Raw genomic sequence first — 24658 nt, 5'->3', positions numbered from 1 at the left:
GTACTGCTAAATGGGCATTTACTTGCTTGTCTGATCAAAATATGTACTGTCCATACATTTTAAAACATTTCATTTTAACGCATGTATAAGGATATATATCTTCTTTTGCGGAGTGGCAATAAGGCAATAGATCTTGAAAGAGGTGAAAGCAACAGCTTATTATTCACTTATCTTTGGCAGCAGCTATTAACCCTCAACACCAGATAGATTGCTGAGGATACATCTCTTCCTCTCTCCTCCCCCATTCCCTCCCCCCTCCTTCACATATTCACCCTCAATAAGGTGAAGGGTTTTCTGAAGCCATGGCTCGGACATTGGCTCTCCCCCAATTAATCAAAACATTATACTTCTTATGACGCCTACTGTCACGAGATGAAAATAAGACACGATACCTTATTGTCCCCGATAGGGTTTAATACAAGGCAATCCGGATCTTGTTTACATTAGAGGTCAGGGAATATAAATGGAATGAAATTGCACTCATTATGTTTTCCTGATTCATAATATCATTTGGAACATACCTAAATGAGTGCTGGTAATTTCCCAAACTCATTATCCACTTTCATTATTCTTGTCATTTTGTTTGATAAAAACTTTTAATATCTGCGTCGCAGTAGATTAATTAAAACACAGTCAGTTTACCTTCTCGGCCTTATTCGAGATTCTTAGTCGATGTCGTTTTCGATTAAATATAGGCTACATTTGAGATTAAACAAAGATATGACACGAATTTCAATATTTTAATCTAAAACATGATTTATGTAGGCCTAACATATGGGCCTATTAAATATTTTCGTTAGCTTAGCACACATTAGTGAATTCACTGCCGGCCATGTCAATCGTATGTGTCATAATACTCCCAATTAAATAACCTAATTAAAACATGAATATGCTTAATTACAAATCTTCTGAAAAATATAATGTACCATAATTTAAGCAAGCGTTCACAATAGACAAATGACCATTACAGGAATAGCTTTTTAATATAGTGAATGGATGTTGTGTGACGGTCACACCTCGTTGGATTCATATCATTGGAAAAAAAAATCAACTCACCACATTGCAAGAGGAAAGTAGAGCGAGTGTTCTCAGGTTGCTTCTAGGCTATACTCGTATAGTATAGCGCCAAAGCATGACAGGAACCGTCAGAGCTCCATATATGGTAAAAGCTACGCCCCATGAGCGTCATATTCTGACTGAGCCTCTCCCGTGGGTTTAGAGTTTTGGCTCCCGGGAAAGATTTCAGTCCTCGGGGAAAGAGGGCTTAGTTTTGCATGTTCCCATCCATCCTGCACGACGCGAAAGGCCCCTTATCCACCTCTCCTGCGTACCGGGAACACCTCCACGGTGATCAGCTTCTGCGTGTGTTTGTCTTTTGGTGAAGCAGCACCTTTCCATTTCAGGAGTGGTTTATTCAAGTGTCCTGAAGGTTTTGGATGTGGTGCTTCAGGGATGTCGCTACTTTGAGAGCATCATCCACACACAAACAACAACTATCGATTTTTTGTCAATAAGCATAACAAAAAGAAGGAACAATAGCCTAAAAAAAATCATAGTCTGTTGAACAAGTCACTTTTCCGGTCTGTGGATACCACACCAACTAAGTAGAGTACTTTGAGAATTGTTCACATCGCTGCAACCCAGGACGGACTGAAGAGGGAGGCGAGACCTGAGGACCGGGTTTTTTCACCTTGCAAGGCTGATACCGCACTTACGACATCCCGTAAACCCTCAAGGATAACACTTTTGGACGTTTATTTACCCAATTTCACAGGAGGCTCATTGCACGTAAATTGTTCTAAATGTTCGGGATTCAGGAAACTATATCGCGGGGTGGGACAACGATGAAGGAGGAACCGCTGGGTGGGCTGAATTCAGTCCGCTCATGGATGCACACAGCTGGGGTGGTTGATGCGAACACAGCCGCCCAAAGGTACGCATGCCAAATCATCTGATTTTCTCACGCAATGCCCCCCTTCGACTCTCCTCTCTTTCATTCCATCATATTACCCTTATTGTAACAAATCAAGAAATCTCTCGTACTCTAACGTGCTTCCACGTATTCACTGTTTTCATCAGCTCCATCATCTATCCCCCGTGTGTGATACTTAACCGATATGGTCTCTTGTTTTCTCCCCGCAGCGGTGTTGGCTTGGCGCGGGCACACTATGAAAAGCAGCCGCCTTCCAACCTCAGAAAATCCAATTTTTTCCATTTCGTCCTGGCACTGTACGACAGACAGGGTCAACCCGTTGAGATTGAAAGGACAGCTTATGTGGACTTTGTGGAGAAAGATAAAGTAAGCGCTTCATGAGAATATCATTTATTGAATTTCATAATCTGTACTTCGAAATTAACTTGATGTATTTAGAGATGTGTGTGGGTCAGTAAGGCAGGTCACGTGCAATATCGACGTTTTTAACCCCATTCGTCGATGACAGAAGAGTGGTTGTCAGAGCTAAATCTTATTTTTTGACATATTATACATTTTAAATGATGAAATATCAGACAGTTAGATATATAGATAGATGCTTTATTTTCAACTCACCATCATCTCATTGTTGATTGTTTTCAGGAACCAAACGGTGAAAAAACGAACAATGGGATCATTTACAAAGTACAGTTGTTGTACAGCAATGGTGAGTGAAACAATTATTTTCATCAATTCAATATCACCCAAAAGATCAAGGCTATAAATAATAACAATAAACATAATAATAATTTACAATTAATGTATTTGCTAAATAATTATTTATATTTACAGTAAAATTATGTATTATGAAAATTATAGTTTTAGAAATTGTCTCGGTTAAAAACAAACAAATCATTTTTTTGTCATCAAATGTACATCTCATAGCCTATACAGCCCTACCTCTGTTTTAACTTGGTATATTTGTTCCCCCAGGCGTCAGAACAGAACAGGATATTTTCATACGGTTAATCGATTCCATGACGAAGCAGGTATAAGCTACTGTTACTCATATATTCATACAGCTTGCTTACGCTAGAGACATTGCTTCTAAACTTCACCTGCATTCTTCACGCATGCATACTATAGGTTAGGCCTATTCACGAGAGCGTTTTCTTTATGCAATCATGCATTGACTGAAATTGCATTATAGACAGCGTGTAGACATATAGCATGTTTTTGGCAACTCTTAAGTAAGAATTAATCAAGCACTAAGTTACCATAAGCTTAGCCTACAATTGTGTGCCTATACAATATAAATTGATGGTTTGTAATACAGGTGCTTTCTGCCGATACGGATAAAGTGTATCAATTGAATAATACATAAACGTTTTATGTTTACATATGAGATATCATAGGCTATTGTGTAATAAAATAGGCTACTTTATTGTTTTGGAGTTACAAGTAGTGCCCAAGTCATGTTTACTTGTTGAGTCCCTTATTCTAATCTGTGACTTTTAGGCATGTTGCTAGGCTTGACCCATATTAGGCTAAACATAACTAGGCCTAATGTTTGGAAAGAGATTCTGAAATAGCTCGTATAGCTAAAGCATTTCCATTCTTATCAGAATTCTCGAAATTACACCCCTAATCTCCTTACATTAAGGTAACTACACATCTGTAAGAGGCCTTATCTGATATTTTTCAACCATGATGGTTGTTATTAGTACTAATTTACCGAGGGTTACAGCAGATCATCTGAATAGAGCCGTTAAAGCTTCCACCACTCAGAGGGAAAATTCCTCTGCGAATGATCCGAATCAATGACGCCGAACAAGCAGTTTATGGATTTCTCTGTTTCTGCAGCTGCAAATAGCGACATAAATCAAATCAATATAGATAATCGCACAGTGCTCAACAAATAAAAACAGAGCCATCAAAAAAGTAAAGTGGGGTTCAATCCCAGTAAGAATATGACGTCAACATTTCAGAGTGTAATTGTGTATTTTTTCCTCCTAATCATATAGGCCCCACTTTTAATTCAAAATGTCTTCATTTAATAAGTAAGTGCTATACTGAAAATATGGCAAGTTACAGTGCCGTATAATATGCCAGGTAGCCTAGTTCACTAAAGGGGAGCAAAGTGCCTCTCTTCAGAATAGAGGGAGGGAGGAAGCGAGGGAGGAACCGAGGGAGCGAGAGCGGCTCAACTGATAGCTGCACACCATCTGTTTCAGCCAATGCTTAAAAATTACTCAACCGCACCGCCAGACACCGCTTTTTATCCACGGAAAGATCATTGTTAGCAGCTCAAAATAAACAACAGATTGCCCATTAACACTTTCCCCCAAATATCCACAGATTATAACCATATTGATGACACTTCATTGAAACTTCCCATAAAAAGCTTATTCACATAGGCTAATGTGTTATTAGAAAAATATATAATAATATAATACTTACAATAATAATACGTATTATTATTATCTGCTATTATCATTTGACAGACATTGTAACATATTATCATTTTCGTGCCTTTGCAACATTACACTTGTGTTTTTTTTCACCAATAACAATATAGCCTAGTTGTTTTTTGGACTCCATTTTTTTTAATTATTCCGTTTTATTAAACATAATGCCGTTTATATTTAGGCTACTGTAAAGTTGATTATATACAGTGGCTCATGTATTCAGATATTTAATGTAGACTACACATTTGTGTCTTTATTTTTTCCAAAGGCGATTATATATGAGGGTCAAGACAAAAACCCTGAAATGTGCAGATGTCTTCTTACACACGAAATTATGTGCAGGTAAGTGTTGCTTTTGTTCTCCACAAACTCAAAGTTGTTGAAGAAGTATACAGTTATACATTTATATATTTTATTCCCATACTTGTTTATTGTATTGGCATATGACACGGAGAAGGCCAACAAGGAGTGGAATACAAACAGACTGGTACCCGGCTAGTTGTAGCCTACAGGGCCTCTTAGTGAATCTATTAGTCTGATGCCAGTGAGTCTGCGCCTCAAAACATGGAGTCAAATCTCGGTTGATCCCACCTATCATCAGTGACCAGCGAGCTTTTTAGCGTCATTTAACCACGCAAATCTCAAGGTCTCACGTGTCATGTTCCTCTGCTATTCAACGGTGTCATTGATACTAAAAGGAAAAACGTATTTTGTTGTTATTGTTGAGCTCAGCGTGAGCTTTGGGAGAAGTTACTGAATTCGGATACTCTCGATTAACCTTTCTTATGTTGCACCGGCGCATTGTTAAAGTTTTTTGACAGCAAGTGCACGGACCGAGAACTGAGAATGGTTATCCTTAAAAAAAAAAAAAAAAAAACCTCGTCACTCATACAACATTTTATACATGCATCCATCACTTATTTGTGACGCGTGGTGCGCTCTAGATATCATTTTACTGTCAGTGTCAAAGAGAAAGTGCATTCTGTAGTGGGAGGCAGGTAGCCCACAGCGTTGAGCCAATAACCGAAAGGTCGCTGGTTCGAATCCCAGAGACGACTAGGTGAAACATCTGTGGATGTGCCCTTGAGCAAGGCACTTAACCCTAATTGCTCCTGTAATTCGCTCTGCATAAGTGTGTCTGTAAAACGTAATAAGACATACTGAAGGCTATCATCATTAAAGAGGCCATGAGGTTATAAGTAGCCTATAGGCCTGCTCCATGAGAGTATTCTTCAGATCTTTTTTGCTCTGGTAAAACATTAAGTACATTGTTGCACTAATATGCAGTATTAGAGTAAAATACACTCAACCCATCCCTGTCTGCATGTTGTGGAAAATACACATCATGTGATTTGAATGATAGAATGGACTCAATGGACTCACAGTAGCTTTTAAAATGCATTATCTTTCTTCCCTTGCCATATGGTGTTAATCAATCTCATTTAGACCTGTGGCCATTATGCAAGTATACATTTTCATTTCAAATGGTAAGCAGCAGTATATTTGTGTTTGATTTCAGGTTTAATTAAATCTCCAATCAAAGAACTGGAGGTATACTATAGGTTTAGAGAAAAGATGGTGGAAACATGTGGTGGAGGATAGATTAGTGCTTTTGAGTCCATAATTGATAAATGCCCCGCAGAAATATTGGTTGAGGGTGGCATCTTGCATCTCCCCCAGAAATAGCAGCTTGGCAATTAGAGGTAAACAAAAGCTGAAGCTGTGAAAAGTGACTCCCCTGCCTCCTGGCCCAATCCCCCTTCTACTTTCCTTTCCCTCTTTTCCAGCGCTAAGGCAAACGCTGTACCACAAAATGTGTTTTTTTGCCATTTTAATTATCCATCAGAATCCATGACAGGATAGATTTAGTGTACTCTACTCCTCTATTCTCTTTTGTGTTTGAATTTAACACAATGACGTTTTGCCTCAGAAGGCGGCATGCATTTTGAAGGATCTAATATTTACTCTATGGTCTTATAAACAGTAACAACCACTGTGGTGATCTCAAACACACTCTTTCTTCCCCTAGTCGGTGTTGTGATAAGAAGAGCTGTGGCAACAGGAACGAGACTCCGTCAGACCCTGTGATCATCGACAGGTAGGCCCTGCTCCAGGTCTCCTTCATACTGCTGTGATTGTGATCTGTGTTAGATTCAGCTCTGTTGGGAAGTGAGTGAGAACTCCCCAGTGTTTGGGTGCCCAGGTGGGTTGACTCGAACCTTCTGGTCAACTCTACGGGAACTGTGGCTGATTGCTCTGTGAGCAGGTGAGGGAGGTCTTTCCTTTGCGTTCACAGGGGCGGTCACCACCTGGAGAGGGGCGTTCAATCACAGGTGCATCACGCCTGGTATTCGTCTAATTAGCGAGGGGTTTATCATAATCTTTGAATCTCATCCATTTTCTTGTCTATTGAAGTGGCCATTATCCGGTGCTACAGTTGTGAGTAAAGGTGGTTAGGGCTCTGTTGTGATATAATAGGAGTTTGTGGCAGTGATTTTTATCGTAACCTTTAGGTTTACAGTATGTACAAATATATTACAGTTTTTGGATATTCAGATAACATATTCAGTGAACATAAACTGCATGTTGGCTACTTACATTCCTTCCATCAAGTATTTCTGTTATTCAGACTCCTCTATCTCACGGCTGAAAAAGGAATATGCGTGCGTATGTGCCTGCCCCGGTGTCTTTAGGAGGGAATGTCCTCAGCATTGAGCCCATGTAACTCTCACCATGGAGTGCGGAGAGACAGCAATGCTAATGTTTGACTAGCCGGAATCACTGTTTGTTTAGCGGAGAATGCCTGGTATCTGACAGAGGGGACAACTCTCTTATTAGTAATCAAATAGGGCTGAGCAGCTGTTGCCGCCACTCCAGAAGCTTCTCATGTATCAGGAAGTAGGGGCTGCCCAGGATGCCTGCCTGGCTGGATTACCACAGCTACTGCTTCTCTAGACACCTCTCTCTCTCTACTAGGAGAGCTGGTGTTCCTCTATTATGTAGGACTGGATGTAACATTACGTTGCGGCCATTATGTATGTGATTTATATCGAGCAGCTCAAGGCAACACTTATAATTCAAATAAATATATAAAGGGCTCTCATCATGTCCTTTATGAAGCTGATTGTGTAATCTATTAGTATTTATTGGATGAAATATTCACACAAAAACCTAAAGTATGACAGATAAACATCTCACTTATTTCCACTTCTTTTAAGTTTGCTTTGTAGTACTGCCTCGCCGCCAGGGTTGGCGAGTAACTGATTAGATGAAACCAGTTACATGTAGTCTGATTACAATTTCTTTGTTGACTATAATCAGTTACGTTACCATCAAAAATATTGTAATCAGATTACAGATACTTTTGAAAACTAGATGATTACTTCTAGGATTCATTTTAAATTCAGAAAGGATGTTTGCTGAACAAAATACATTAAAACAACTTTTTGTTTTTTTAACGACATTCAATTTAGCACTGAAACAAGGTACACGTTTAAGTTTATTCTCCCTGATTGAGTCTGACCACAAGTCAGAGACCACTATGATGACACACCAAATGCGTCTGATGGATCCTTTTTGTCTTCTTCTAATGCCTCTTAAGGAGAATGTAATCCAAAAGTAACTGAAAGTAATCAGATTACGTTACTGAGTTTGGCTCATCCAAAAGTTATGTTACGCATGGAAATTTTGGACAAGTAACTAGTACCTGTAACGGATTACATTTAGAAAGAAACCTTTCCAACCCTGCTCGCCACTTTCATTGCGTTGTTTCACACTCTATTATTCTTAATTCTGTGCGATAAAACATGTAACATAAGTACAATAGCCAAAATGAAAGCATGGAGAATTACCGTCAAAGAGGAAAAAGGGAGAAGCGGATGGATATTGTAAACTCAACCGGCTCAGAAAAAAGGCTCAGATTTTCATTGTGGCAGGAGTGAATGGGACTAGAGTATCCTTTTCCTCACACAATGAGCCGGTCTGTTGAATCACAAAAGCATATGTTCCTCATTAGACCCTCCCATTGTCTCCATTCCATAACTATGAGCAGATCAGTTCACCCTCCCGGACCCACACTACTTCCCATTGACTTCACACTGACTAAAGGGGGGAGGCAGAAAGGCTAGTTCTGGAGTTTTGGGGTTTACACAAAATCACTGAAGTGTACTGTGCTGCATGCACATGTCACCCAGTTTACCATCCTGACATAGTAATTTTCAGTGAACATATAAGTGAGATTTTATGACGCCTCATTGTGTTAAACTCTCTTGTTACATCTCTTAGTTTCTCATGCAAATTGTGAGTAGCACCTGTGCTGCAGTTGCTTCTGGCTAAAAGTGATTACTTTCAATTGAAGAGACCTGAGAGTTTAGTGTGTGAAAAACAGGAGAGAGGTCTGATTGTTAAATCAATGTCTTAGGTATCTGCCTACGTTACAGTATAAAACATCTAGTTCAGCTCAGACACATTTCCTAGAGAAACAGTAGCATTGCCCAACCGTTAAGAAACAGATTTGGAGTGAATCATGGACGGTGTTGCCTCGCTGTTACATTTTCCCAGATGGTAAGAGGGGAAAGCATACACAGCTAGCTGGCATGTAGCAAGATATTAACTGGCGTTCCCATGGATCTGGCATATCCGACTGAGTTTGGGAAACTTATCATTCCAAATGTGTCCTATTTTCCTGTGGTCAAGCCAGACATCTGTTTACCCCATTTTCTCTCCCAGTTCGATGCAGATTTTCAGTAATTTTTTTGAAAGGAAAGAATTCTTTAAAAAAGTTTGTTAGATTTAAGCCTAACAGCTGTCACAGAGTTTCAATGCTGGTGGATCTTTAAAGCTGCAATATGTAACTTTTTGGGCGACCCGACCAAATTCACATAGAAATGTGTGGTATAGATCTGTCATTTTCATTGAAAGCAAGTCTAAGAAGCAGTAGATCGGTTCTATGTGCGCTGTTTCAATGCTTCCCATTTTTTTGTTTCGGTTTTGTACACCAGCTTCAAACAGCTGAAAATACAATATTTTTGGTTTTGGAAAATATATTTCACGTTACTTTTGATGTCATTGCATTATTCATATTTGTTTAATGGGGAAAGAAAGTAACTATTGTGTGTGTGTGTGTGTGAAGGGAAACTCTAAACTGCTGGGTAAAGGCTGGCCGTTTTCTGCTCTGACTGTACATTTAAAGTCTATTGTGTTCTGCGTGTCTTTGCATACATAATTTTTTTTTCTTCTTCTAATCAGGAAATGAGAATGTTGTAAACTATGTTGGCCCTTGCAGAAACAAAAAGACGCTGACTGAATTTGGTCAATAATTGTATCACTATTGCTATGACTACAGTACTTCGCAGTTGGTTATAATCCATATCTTCCCGTTAGGAAGTCAGTGGTGGAACGGATGTCACATCTATAAGCTAGTGGCGCCTTAAAGTGAGTGAGGGGGTGGGCTCATCCAGGCAGTAATTTGAGTATCGAGAGTTATAGTGATGAGGTGCCCAATATCTGATTAGCTGGTTTCCCCATTTAAAGTATGTGTAAAGCTGCATGTGCCAAACATAACTCAATTTGTGATGACTCTCCTGCCCTGGTATCGGTCTTCACTCTCCTGCATATTGACTTTGTCTTCTCCTGTGTGAAAGATTATATACATGGTCCAGGCTTACGCGCGGATTTTGTAATAAGAAAGAGGAACATGCTGTTGGAAAAAAAGAGAGAAAATGACTCATTCTCTCTGTCAAAGTTCAAAGGTTGTGTGTATCACAGAGGAGATGCAGCAGATTAGGTGAGGATAGCAGAGGAGGGAGTGTGTTTTCAGAGCTCTGGCTGCCCATACATGAATTTTGAATCTAATGTATGTTCACACAGCTTAACATCCGTGTCAATTTACGCTCCCATCCAGAAAGGAGGACTGTGGACCAGACCAAATCATGTCAGCTCCGCTTATTCCAGCTTCAACCGCACTCCCTTTCACTTCCTGTCACAAAGGTCAAAGAGCGCTGACCTCTGGAGGCCGCTCAGCCACTGAATAATTCATGACATTGACTTATTATTTTTATTTTTTCAGTCATCAGCACACATGGTTGTGCTGTGGAAGGGTTTTATTAATTTAGCTCATTTATAAAGGCCTCCACACCTGTTCACATGTTAATGCAATTACTTTTTTTGGCCTAATGCAAATTTTGCACTATGTCGCTCATTAGTGCGCTGTATTTTCTAAATTACTGTGCGTTATTGTTCATTTGTGGAACACCTACGAGGTCATATCCCAGAGTGCAGTGCACTTTTGTCGAGTTGTTTGTCAGCAACAAAAGACTCCCGGGTCGGACCATCTCATATGTGGTTTCTCTTCTCTCTACCAACAAATACGAAAATTGGTGTGGTGGTGTGTTCCCATCTGGGTTTTGCAAAACCGTGATTAACTCCCAAGCTGAACAAATGCCAGTATTTATAAGGTCAGCTTTTTGCGTTGGAAATGCTATGTAAATGAGAATCAGCGAAAGGGGACATTAAGCAAAATTAAATTCATTGTCTCCTTTAATGTCATTTAAATTTTTGGCTAAGCCCTGGACTGTCAAAGAGGATTTCAGAGACCATTTTAATTACACATGAAAAAAAGGGGGGTGTTCTCATAGAGGCAGTGTTTTGATAACCTGTAAAGAGAGGTCTGTTTATGATTGATTGATTGATTGATGAACCACCTACAGTAAATTACATGTCTTCACTGCATCTGCCAAAGTTTATTGCACCATAAACTGTATGTAGTGTTAATTCACCATCCATCCACAAGTGAGAATTATGCAATGCAGAGGTGCAGAGCAATGCACAGGTTGTGTTGTTGTGTTCAATACTGGAGGTGTTTCTCATGGACTCTTTGTATAATTCAGTAGAGGAATTGGATTTGGTTCGGGGATGGTGAACATACAGTTTAGACGTACTAAACAGTGCAGTCGATTAAAGTAGCTGCCTTTGGGGAAAAACACACACACACACGCATGCACGCACACACACGCACGCACGCACGCACACACGCACACACACACACACACACACACACACACACACACACACACATACACACACACACACACACACACACACACACACACACACACACACACACAAACTTTTCATGTTCATGCCTCAACAATATTTCCATCTCCATGTTTAATTTACGGCTGTTTTCAGTGTAATTTATTTGACAGATGTGAGTTTTTTCACACCCTGTGAGAAAGGAGAGAAGGAACTGGCCACTGCACCCTGGACTGAAGTGATGTTTGAGTGAAAGTGTCTCCTCTTGAGCCAGATTAGGAAATGCAGGAAGTGTTGAGAGTGAAACCTGTACTTGGCAGCTCTCTGTTGGCTTGCACTTGCCGAAAAATGAAACCCAGACCCTCTTTGCTGCCTTGGAGCCAGAAACTCCTTCCCACTGTTCCAACATCCAGGATTGGGTAATACTGTTCACTAAGCAAAACATGACCTCAAATTATTCTGTTCTGTTTTTTATTCCCTCCTCCCTCATGTCGGTTTTATCACAGTTTGTAAATGTCAAGACATGTACAAAGACGCACAGTATAAATTATATTTTCCAAATGACGCTCTCATGTTTGGGTTCACATGAGTGGCGTCTGAAGGTAACATGGTGCCTGGTCTACACGGGGGAGACCCACCTCACTTGTGTAGGATTCCCCAGGGGCATCAGCTAATGGCAAGACTTGACATCAGCACAGAAGATGGGGGTGTTGTGTTTTACTAGTGCTGAGCAGGGGTGATGACTTTAACATGTGTGCAGAGAGAGCAGGAGATGTGTGTGTTTGTTAAAGAGAGAGCGAGAGAGAGAGAGAGAGAGAGAGAGAGAGAGAGAGAGAGAGAGAGAGAGAGAGAGAGAGGTGTGTGCTGTACAAGAAATAAGTCTGGACCAACAAAGTGAGGGATTCGGCTCCAGCTTGACTGCACTGAAAGACGAAACATGGTCAAACATGTGTTGAGAAAGAGCAGTCCATCTGTCCATGGAGACAACCCCTCTCCCCCTCTCCTTCTCTCCCCCTCTCCTCCTCTCCCCCTCTCCTTCTCTCCCCCTCTCTTCCCCCATTTTACTCCCTTGGTTCACTGCGTTGACAGAAAAAAGGCCAGAGCTGGGACGATGGGATGAAGACATGGGCAAAGAGCAACACTGGACCTCACTCACACACACACATGCATGTGTACATATGCACCCCTGTGCACGCACACACATATTTTTGATTAATAAAATGAGTGATATTTTTTGTAACAATTTTGATAGTTTATATTTTCCAGCTTCGGTCAAGTTTCATTATCTCCTATTACATCCAATAACTCTGTGTATCGTGGTAACACTACATTAAATTGCCCTAAAAGACGATTACAATCAAGCATAATATTTGGACATGACTAAATATTGTGATGCTGTAGAAATATAATTTCTAAGTGTAATTAATACAGTACACAATGAAAATTGTACTTTATTGAAAATGAAATCAAACCTAAATAAAATGTCGCTCTAGCTCCAATATGTAACAGCCGTCCTTTATAATTAGACTCTGTAGCTGTTTAGTATTTGTTTGGTTTCTTAATGCGTTAATGCTTTTTCAAATATCCTCGGATCCTATGAATCAAATTTAGGTCACCCGTCGCTCTGTTTTTACATGCTTTTTTCCCTTTTGAAAAAATATTTCCTTTCTTTCTTTTGGCATGTTCTCACTCCCATTAAATCCTTATTAGGTTCCCCCTAATTGTCAAACTAACTGTTGGGTCAACCTCAGTCGTATCTGGCCGTAAAACAGCACATTAGGCCCTGGTGAGGGATATATGTGGTATTTCATCGGAGACGGAGTAATGCTGGGGTTTTATGGTTAAGTACCAGTTCACGCCCACGCCATTTGTTCCGCATTAGGCTGGAGGTTTTGTAAATCAGATCAATATGTTTGCCGTGATGTGATTCCTCGCCGGGATCTCCCGAGTCGTTCTTTCCTCCACTACTTTTCTTATGGGACCGGTTGTCGATGCACACTCATTCCACCCACCCCTCCCATCCATCTCTCTCTCTCTCTCCATCCCTCCCTCCATCTCCACCTCAATCTATTTCCATTTTCTGAATGTAGCAATTTTGTAGTGTGACATGGCTGAGATTAGGATGGGATGCAGTCAGAGGAGGATTGCATTGGACATGGTCCTGCTCCCATGGCGTGGGGTCACATGACAAAGATGGGGAATTGTGGGATGGGGTCATCAGTTACCTCGAGGAAACGAGCGGGTCTTCTGGTCGCTCCGATGGCCCCCAGGGGTGCCTGGGATGGATCCGAGGGAAAGCCCCAGAGAAAGTCCTGAACCAGTGTCATTTATTAAAAGTGACAAGTTATTTCTAAGTATAGCTCTTTTTTTTGCCCTCTGTCCACAAATCACGTAGATATGATAAATGTAAGGATGACCCCCTCTTTTTTACATATACACATCTTCCATTCAGTCTGGGAACATTTGTATTCTGTTTAAGGAGCTAGTTCTTATTGTTTGAAATGAAACAATCCAGGAATTATTTGACCACAGCTATGAAAACCATTTCAATGTGCGTTCAAAAGTTTGTTGTAAAACGTTTGTCTTTGTAAATGTAAACCATCTTGTTGCGTTTAAAACAATCCACTTCAACATCTATTTTGGTGGCGCTTTATATTACTGTAAAGCGTAACATTAGATTTTCTTAAACGATATTATTGTATGCTACAATGAGCCTCCTTTCCCCTGTGGAGTGGTGTGGTCCTTTTGACCCCCTCCCCCTCCCCCATTACAGCCGGCCCCAACTGCGTTAATGATATATGACAGAAATTTCCTTGTGCTGGTTCAGTGGCAAGAAAGGTCCTGGCTAGTCTATATCAATCCATCTGTCTTATGTCCCCATGTCTTGAATTACCGCTTGATGGAAACCTGCTGCTGGCTCCTCTTGCCAATTGAAATCAGATCTCCTCTACAGCCCGGTGTAATATTGATCCATATTCAACACCCAAGCTGCCGATCAATCACTATTGATTTACAATAAAAAACACTCCTATGCTTGTTCAGCACCACATTCGATGCGGTGGAAGAAAAAACAGCATTGTGCCTTTACCATGCAGGGACCAGAGCAATATAAATATGTGAGGAAAATGTATTCTTGGTTTGAAACCATGACAACATGGTTAGTGTACACCATCAAGTGCTACAACAGAAACAATGTTCCACTCCAGTCATGTGAAACGACAATCCATTCCAGTCATGTGAAACGACGATCCACTCTAGTCATGTGAAACAAACCAATAACAATTGTTTAATGGGACAACACTTCTATTAGGAGTCATGTATTGAAGAAGTCCTGCCCTGTTTCTGAATTAGCATACATCTCTATTGCAGTGGGGAAGTATAACTGTCATGTCAAATCTGTGTGAAATTGAAATGGAAGGCTTTAAACGTGGGTTCAGCCATGTGCACTTCAGATTGATTTCTACATGTTAATACAATGACAAGACTTCCTGTGGCTTGATATGAATTGGCCTCTCGTTATCCCACCCTCACACACAGACATGCTCCCTCCCACACCCTCACTATTAGAGCCCAGTGTTGAGTATAGAGCAGCCTCAGTAGCTCCTGATCATGTCTTAGTCCTCCCCCCGACCCTCGACCCTCGACCCTCTGTAAAATAACTGTTCCCATCCAGCGGCTCCGCGTCCCGGCGCAGGCCCATGGACATCTGAAATAAATTATCCCCAATCTCTGACATCCAGGAGTTTACAGTTTTATAATGATGGGGAAAACCACATGTCCCTGGAGGGAGCGCACATTTCTGGGATACCTCCCCATCTGTTTGGGTCTAAACTCAGGCCGGACCAACAGGACAGCATGGCACATTTTACCAGCCCTGGTCCAGCCAGTCTGGAACTCATTACATTGTGTGATAAAGCAAATTCAATAGAGTTCCCTCCTCAGTGATTGTGGCACCGTCTCTCGTCTGGTTGTCCCTGTGTGTGTGCTGGTTGTTTGTTTGTCCTGGAGAGGCTGCCTGAGGGTTAATGCAGGGACCGGGCCAGCCAGGTTGGAGGCGACGCTAAACCCGAGCTGCTTGGCATTGCTCGGCTCCCTCACCGCTGGCCTTGTTTGGACTGCAGCTCCGGTTTGCTTTCTTAGAGGGAAGCTGAGCCCTCATAATCACTGGCCCTTCCTTTGGATGGGGAGCGTTGCACAGACCGGAGGGAGTGATGACATAGTCCAAGAGGCCTTGCCAGTCCACCGTCGTGCTCTTAGCATATTTATTTTCTCTGCTCATTGTATGGTTTAAGTCACATCGTATTATGTTCGGCCCTTATGCACGTGCAGATCACTCTGATGGGATGAGGTATATGCTATAGACCTGGGCTTTGTCTTCACAAATCATTGTGGGGATTACTGACTGGCTGACCTGAGTGTAATCTTTATCAGTCTAAATGACCATATCCTCTGCTTTTGGCGCCTTCATACGTGAACTGATAGACCCTGACAGACAGAGGAAACCTGACCATTTTCAGATGATACTTGTAAGATCTAAACCTATTCAATATAAGAACAAGTGTTCTTGAGACCTCCCTATTGTTTTAGACTACCGAGCGGGGCCGCCGGAAAACGTGTGGCGAGACGGCATTTGCCACAGCACTTTTCAGTCAGGTGTGGCAGTGCCACACCACTTTTGATTTAGTTTAATAACATATATCTACATAAAATAAAATATATCGAGACAAAGCATTAAAAATAGGGGCAAAGTGCTGTTTCTTAGACCAATTGGCCTCATGATTTGTCAACTCACACACACGTTCTCTGTCCTTCACATCGGAGTGCTGCTGCAGGCTCTTTGCATGTCTTGACCAATCAGATTAATGGAAATCACAGATCGTGCAGGCCGGGCACCCCGCTCTCCACTTTCCTCCAGTATTTATTTAGCAAGAGTGATAACACATCACTCCCGACAGACACAAGCAAGAACTCTTCCATAAATGTAGCAGCCTATACATCTAAACACTAGAGATCTGACATGCTGTATTGCATGGAAATGAGACAAATATTTAATTCTGATCAACTGTAGGCTGCTATCAACAGCAGCTGCATAGTCTAGCCTACTACAGTATGTGCCCTGTCTCTCTGGCCAGGGTAAACGAAGCGGTAACATTGTGTATTTATAGTCCATTTGATTGTGAGAAAATGTGAATGGGATCACATTTGGTTTAAATTCAAACTTGGGCTGACTAGGCAACTTAGACTTTTTCAATCCAAAATGATTAACTGGAATTAATCAATAAACACAATAGCTGACAGACTGTGAGGAAATGTTTTATTAGACCTACAGTTGCATAGGGAAGGATTACACAATGTAAACCTGGATAAAGCAAGCTCAGCCCTGTGCGTTTTATTGTCCAATCATGTTGCTTTCTCTGTGTCTGTGTATAGGAAACCCCCTAGTCCTTCTTTATTAAAATAGAATTCATATGAACAAGTACAAGGTTGCTGCAGTTTGACAGGTTTTTCATCCCAAGTTCAGGAGTTTTTCCAATCTTTTTTTTTAAAGGATGTGACCACGATTAGAAAAACTCTGGTCCCATCACAGCCTATGTTATAACTTTTTTACCACAGATGAACCACGTAATACTCTATTAGGTACAAAGTTTTACCTGGTTAGGTTACCAGATCAGGAAAAACTATGGGACTCCGGATTGGTTTCCCGCCACACCACTCTGAGACCTGTTGTGCCACGTCTGCTACCGAGAATGTTTTATTCAAATGCCACTGTTGTGTTCTGTTATTGAAATGGCTTGCCGATTCGAATAGGGTCAACCTGGCCTGACAATACAATCTCATTGTATCCAGTGGAGAGTGAAAGACGTAGCAGTAGTGTAGTTTCACCAGAACACACAGTGAGATTGAAGGAGGGGGGCAGAGTGAGTGGCTCCTCCAGATGGAGATCCAGGATAACAACCCTTTTCCAGAGATTCCATAATAGGAATCTACCCAGGCTCGCCTATTAAGTTGTGCAAACAACGTGGAATGAGCAGAGAGAGAGAGAGAGAGAGAGAGATAGGGGTAGAGGAGATTATGTGGAGTGAAATGGACAATCCACATGGCTTCACCTCTCTTGTGCAAGTGCCAAATAGACACTGTCGGGAAAGTCTCAGGTCACGTGGTCTACAATAGTCAAAGAACAGCATTGCAAAAAGGGCTCTTTTTTTCAGTCACAGAGGTGCATGACACGATTTGTTTTTGTTTTCTGTTGGGAAAGGGGAAAGTATGACATGCAGTTCAGGAAGGTCAGTGTTGGGGTTAAGAGGTCGCAACCTCTTTGGTACCTGAGCAACCTCATATGGCTTAGCCTTTTCTCAGGCTCCTCTAAAACGGGGTTGAAAGATGTGTGTGTTTGTGTGCGTGTGTTTGGTTGAAGGGTAGGTTCCGTAGTGATCTATCATCAGCAGCAGAAACACAGATAGGATGGCAGCTACTGCAGCTAATCAGCGTAAGACAGATTGACAGGACTTTCTCAGTTAAGATGCATAACACCAGGAGTAGAAGGAGTCAGAAAGACTGAGTACAGTGGTTGTTGAACTTTGACCTCTCATACAAATAAAGAGTATGTAGAACAACTGTATAATCATCCAATGAAAATGCTTTTTTCTAACCAAAGTGTTTTCTTCTTGTCATACATAACAATTGGCTATTATTTTTCTCGTGTCAGTTCTACCAAGCATAACGTAGTCCCCCAATGTCTCTAAAGCGGCATTTTTTTCTCAAAGATAGTCTATTTGTGTACAGATTGGCCTGTCACTTTGTGAAACAACATTCCTGATGTTTTATTGTTGCTCTGCCATCACCCTCTCTTCCTGTTTACAAAGTGGCTTTTTGTCGTTTGAGGGAAGTAAACTTCATCAGGTCGACATTGAGGTGTGCTTCTCATGTCACTCAGTGGAGCTTTCCCCTAATGAAATGCTGCATACAGATTTTTGCCTGCGGGCTCAGGGGGATAAGACCGTGGAAACAGAATGAAAAGAGCCCCTTTCCACATTCTCACTCACACACACACACACACACACACACACACACACACACACACACACACACACACACACACACACACACACACACACACACACACACACACACACACACATACACACACACACACACACACACACACACACACACACACACCAACACACTTGCTTGAGTGCATCCATGTGAAGAGATCCAAATCTGCAATTTATTCAAATATTGATATTTCTACTTGTCAGGAGAAAGGTGCCTTGAAATTTCCTCTGAGTACTCCTGTCAGAAAATATGTCAGATCATTCATAAATGGAGTTCAGCACTCTGAAGTCAGTAGGGAACAGCAAAATATATATATATGCTTGTCAATGAAGAATAGGAGCAATATTAAAGAGACTAACGCTTCCTCTTCCATCATGTCAAGCAATCAGCCATTGCAGGCCCATAGTGTAAACTTGTGTAGCAGTGTGTGTTTGTGTGTGTATGTGCATAATGTATTTGAATGTGTACATATGTATGTATATTTATCTTCATGTGAATGAGTGTGTGCAGGCCATGTTGTGACTCCTGCTTAGATCTGTTTGTTGTCTCCTCTATCGAGACACACCATTTCCCATCCTGCATCAGCCTATGGGAGCGTGGCCCTCCTGCAGAGGTCCGTAACCGGACGCTGCCCTCCATGTGGTTTGAATTAGGGCCCCTGAAGCTGTGAAGGACGCCTCGAATGACGTGAGGCACTCACACACAAATTCCAATCTGCTGAACGGTGGAGGAAAATAGCTTTTTCGGGAAACCTCCACGATTTTTTGGCTCGGTCCCGGAGCGATTAAAACAGGGTGGAAACCAATAACTCAATGAATCATGACCATTTGTCCCATGAAGTCTGCCTCACTCAGTCACACCCACATGCACGTCCAAATCAGCTCTCTCAGATTAGAGCTTTTCAAACTAAACCAGAGAAAAGCCTTGTTCAGTATTCCCTTGGCTGAATGGAACTCTCAACACTGGGAGCAGATTAGGCAGACAAGGTTCAGATGATGCATGGGGCAGCGAGGCTCCATTGTGCCAAGGCGATACAGAAAAGGACCCAGTATCTCTCTCCGTTGGTCATGTGACACTATAGTTCATAGCTGTTGACGAGGAGCGGTTTGGCACAGCTTGGGACCCATCTGGGTGGTGCAGATACCCAGACAGAGGAGCTATTTTACAGCTAGGCATCTGTGTGGCTGAAGAGATATTTAGCATATGCTGCTATACCGGAGAATGTGCTTCCACATTGCCAGTCATAGATTAGTGCTTATTTCCTAAAGCCCCATGGAAACTCTGATAGATGCAGTACAATCCAAAGTTGGCTACGTGAATAATAATTTTTGTTTCTTTGTTGCTTTAGAAGAAAACACATCCTATTCGAATTTGTAATGACTCCATAGATTTAAAATATATATATATAAAAATTAATTAAACAATACAATTTGCATTATTTATTTCACTGTACCCTGCAATCACTCCTGCAACCCTGTACATGTGACTAATCAACACTGAATCTGAATCTGAATGGCTAATGTTAAGGCTAGGACCATGGCTGGCAGGTTGAGACAATGCCTGTCCATCTACCTGCATGCCACCTTTCATACAGTGTGTCTACAGTGGGGGGACATGCTCAGTCGTCTGGGCTGCAACACGGACCAGTGCTCTGCTGACAGGGAGAGGGTAAACGTTTACCGCCTCAATCCTCCGTTAACTCTGTGAAGGCGCTTGAAAATAATGATATGGATTGGGTTGGTTTTGGCAATGGCTTCCACAAAGGAAGGATTACTTGTTTATACAGTAATAATATAGTTAGGGGTTATCGGAGTATGTGTGCGTTTCCGAGTAGTCAAACTGGTCTGTATAGAATAACTTTATCTGTCCATATATGTGTACGTGAAATGTATGGGTCTCATGAGATTACACACCTCTTCCCACAATCAAACAGCGACATCTTCCTCAAACTATTCAGATGAAGGCATACAAAACTGGTGGTAACACCATTGTCTGATAACGACGGCCTTATAGATCCTTTTGGCTTCCATATCTCTTTCTCTCCCTTTCCTCTCTCCACAAGGCTGTCACACATTCACCCCCTCACAGAGCGCGCTTCCTCAGCGGTGCTTTGTCACGTAGCAGAGTAGCGTGGAACTCACCCAGAGCTGTTGAACAAACACCAGCCCAGCCTGTCAATAGCACCTCCGCAAACTAATTGCCTGTTAAATTAACCATCCCCAAAGCTGCCCACACACACTTTGACTCTAAGCGCACCTTGTTAGAGGACAAGAGATACTCTTCTGTTTGACACCTTGTTTTTATTTTCACCATTTTTGTAGCTGTGCACAGTCCAGTGACCGTGAGATGGCTTTTTTTGTAATTCATAAAGAAAACGTAGTGTACAATTAGGTTGGTGTGATTTTACTTCACAAAGCAAGGGTTACAGTATGTATCATTCTATTGTTCTTGTTTCACTCATTGCATGGTCATAGACAGTTCACCTTGGACCATCTGTTATTGTTGTGTTTTTTTCTGTAGTCATTAGACGGTAGTAGTGTAGTAGCCCGTTGGTTTGTCTGTAAGCCTGTATTAACAGTGCAGTGGGATTGACACAGCTGGGGAGAGCAGCTTGAGGCTCTACGCTCAGGTATACACAGCGGGGTTCAAAGCTTCTTCCTGAATCCTGATCAGAGCGCTACCATGGCCAACCGATGGCCTATTAAATATACATGGGCAGGGGTCAGATCTGCAGGTCCCCGCTTCCTCCCAGTCATGTGCACTTAAGCGGAAGGGCTGGGCAACAATAAAAACCTCCTCTCGCTCCAGTGAGCTCTCCCCTGACACCTCTACCTCCAGTGTGTACGTCAAGGACAGCGCTCACCTAGCGCTGCATTACAACGCTGCCTTTGTGAATAGGCCAAATGGTGGATTTTCTTTACACTTGTCATGATATATTTATATTCAGTAACACCCAAGACCACTCTGTCTCTCCTTCCTCTAGACATTGATACAAAGAGAAAGAGTTTTAACTGTAGTTTTACTGTAGTTTTACTGTGGTGTAATGGTTGGACATGTGATAAAGTAGGCTAGGAAGCAGAAACAGCGAGGAATGCTGCAGTGGTCCTTCATGCCCAGGCGTGATTAACATATTCAGAGTGACAGTCACTCTGTGTTGTTCGTTAAGCCTGCTCTGTCGGCCTAATGAAGTGGAGCAGCAGTTTATCAATTCACCCAGAGGTGAGCCGCTTGTGTCGGGAGGGAACCCTTTTACCAGGCGTCACAGTGATCAGGATGGTGCCCCTTTCACCTCCAGCGAGTGTCCAACGAGACAGCGACTTTGACAACGACAGCGGGACACACAAGCTTCCAACGGGAGATCCACTAAACAGGATCGGTGGGCATTGTTGTAATCCTATAAAAGAAGCAGATAGAAGAGAAAGGACGTTGACTGAATTGGAAAGAGGATCATGAAAGGAGATGTAAACAACGGCCTATGTGGTTGTTCATCTATTGAATCAGCACACATGCACAGTGTACATCATAACACACAACTTAGGGGTGCCCCCCCCCCCGCAACTACGTCCCATCCCCCCCGCTGTTACTTCCTCCATTCCACATTGCTTGTGTTCATTTAGACAGCAGTGACCTGCCTTATACACACATCAGCCCTTTCTCTCATGAGTAATTGCGATGGTCTACTGGAGGATAATGTGGTTTAAACTCCACGTCGCCTGTCTATTAGGAGAGACATGATGGCAACCACAAATAATAAAATACATATTTATTCCTCTATATGTGACGCTAACTAGGCAACATATCAAGCGGCTGCTGCTGCTAATGGTCTCTCTCTGTCTGATATGGTACCCTCTATTCCATTTCCCAAGGGCCTCGCCTCCACATATCTTCTGCTTCATTTTCCACGGGAGCCCGGTCGTAAATGCACATACACCTCATATATATTTGATAGTTAATATTTATCCTCGCTAGGGAAGTGCACTTTACATGTGGTAACATACGATTACCTGTGATTCGTATGGCAAAGAAACAAAAAAAATCGATGTGGATATATAATTCATGACAGAGGGGCTATCAGTTTTTATGGCTCTCTATCCAGGCTCATTAAATTTTTATCGTAATTGACTGGAAGCAGGAGTTTATAAAGCATGTTTCATTCCCTCACTTTCTACCTTTAATAATTAAGTCAAGTTTAATTGGTTGTATTTTGAAGCACCTAGATGATAGCACTTTCCATATTCAGAATCATTAATTATAGACGATGATATGTTATGCATTAGTGTGTGAATTTATTTATTCAGTAAGGCAGAGAAGGTATGTCATTGCCTAAAAATCATAAGAAAAAAAACCGATTATCTCACCCGCTTCAAACACCCCTTTTGGCTGTTTAATGCTATGATATGGCGCTGTCTCTCAAAACTCCCTCAAGAACTATGAACCCTGAATCGACTCCACTGATTGGTGGTCAAGTTGCTCTCTTGACGGCAGATTGACAGAAGAAAAATTGCTCTTTCAAATTTCACCCTTCATTCGCTGCAGTTGTTCTTCCACACATCAACTCTCTCCTCCGTGTCTGAGACAGACAGAGGCTTTATCCATTAGATGGTAGCAGGGCGGACGACTGGACAGATTGAGGTGGGATGGAGGACACAGGGCTGGAAGACAATCCTACATTTGAGCACTCTGAAGGAAAATCAATCATGTCATCATAAGTGAGAAGTATGGATGAATTTCATCAGCTGGTTTCTGTCCCGTTCACGCCACTGGCTCCCTGACTGGTCTGTCCTGCTGACTGGCTGCCTCAGTGACCCCTGGATTTAAGAAGGGGAGGATTCTGAGATCTGTTGTAATAAGAGAGATGGGTCGGTAGTCTCAGTGCAGTTCTCTAGTAGTGTGTTAAGTGCACTACTGCTGGGAACCTCTGGTGGTTTCCCCTGACAATGTGGTAATGGTTTAACCATCTGATTTTAAACTAAACATATTGAATGATTTCGTAAGAGGATGTTTCGCAAAAATCTCCAGATATGAGGAAGTGTTTTAAAGGGCACCAGGACTCTGCCTCTTCACATCTTTACCCAATTGTTTCATGAGGTCACATATGAGCACTAAAAGCACTATGGGTACAAGGTGTGAAACGATCCAAAATGGATGAAAGTGATGACATGGAAAGCAGCGAGGAGAAATCGACAGCTAGTTTACAGCCTTGTTGTTGATTCGAGCGACAGAGAGAGAGAGAGAGAGAGAGAGAGAGAGAGAGAGAGAGAGAGAGAGAGCGGAAGAGAGTGTGCACGTGAGAGAGAGAGAGAGAGAGAGAGAGAGAGAGAGAGAGCGGAAGAGAGTGTGCACGTGAGAGAGAGAGAGAGAGAGAGAGAGAGAGAGAGAGAGAGAGAGAGAGAGAGAGAGAGAGCGGAAGAGAGTGTGCACGTGAGAGAGAGAGAGAGAGAGAGAGAGAGAGAGAGAGAAGGGGTGGGTTAAAGTGGTGATAAATTTAATGGAAAAATCAAATACAAAACAAATTCATTCCTCTCCACTTGATGCTTGAGTCGTTCCTTTCTTGGCCTGTCTTAAGCCTTTAAAATAAACTGTCACTCCTTATCGATTGCATCTGAATTGTTACTGAGATTTCTGAAAAGTAGTCTTGACACACACCGTGCAAATGGTAATCTTGGGAGATGAGAACATGCAGACTGAACAGCTAACACTTCAGCCTTCAAATAAAAGAGCTTTTCTTCTCGCCTTTCAAATCTAACTTAATGCACTTTGTAGGATTGCACATTTCATTGATTAATGTGTTGTACTACAGGATATACATATAAAGTATATCAACAGCATTGCTAATAAGGTGTCAAGTTGAACCCTTGCTTGCTGTTAGACAGAAGGAAGCCATGCCCTCCATCATTGGAATTGTTCATAAACAACAATAACAACAACAGAACATGAAACGGCTGTGTCACAGTTTGTTTACCATTTGCGTCATATCAGTGATGGAGATGTCATGATCAAATTCAACTGATATCATATTAAATGTTCAATGACCAGATAAATTAACATTGTAAGTGACAGATAGTGAAATCAGCATGCCATGGTATGGTTCATTTTACAGTATGTGTAGAGTACGGTGTGTTAATTGAAGATAGAGAGGTTTGTGTTCAGCAGTGTAGCTGTGTGCCAGGCAGAGCTGGGAGAGACAGAG

At 41.9% G+C, this 24658-nt stretch overlaps 1 protein-coding gene across 4 annotated transcripts in view; it reads left to right on the top strand.

The window, feature by feature from the left end:
- The first annotated feature begins 1206 nt into the window (after positions 1-1206).
- Positions 1207-24658, top strand: part of LOC115193726 (transcription factor COE3-like) — a 72496-nt gene continuing 49044 nt past the window's right edge. For 3 of the 4 annotated variants that reach the window (XM_029752678.1, XM_029752676.1, XM_029752677.1), the window contains exons 1-6: positions 1803-1933; positions 2143-2299; positions 2576-2639; positions 2906-2961; positions 4649-4722; positions 6410-6478. In XM_029752678.1, coding sequence (XP_029608538.1) covers positions 1803-1933; positions 2143-2299; positions 2576-2639; positions 2906-2961; positions 4649-4722; positions 6410-6478 — 551 coding nt within the window. Of the gene's footprint in view, positions 1934-2142; positions 2300-2575; positions 2640-2905; positions 2962-4648; positions 4723-6409; positions 6479-24658 lie in introns of all 4 variants that reach the window. The other variant, XM_029752675.1, reaches the window with a different exon arrangement.

The sequence above is a fragment of the Salmo trutta genome, chromosome 5, assembly GCF_901001165.1.
Source record: "Salmo trutta chromosome 5, fSalTru1.1, whole genome shotgun sequence".
Taxonomy (NCBI): Eukaryota; Metazoa; Chordata; class Actinopteri; order Salmoniformes; family Salmonidae; genus Salmo; species Salmo trutta.
Note: the sequence above shows the minus strand (reverse complement) of the source record. Positions and strands in the feature narration are given on the sequence as shown.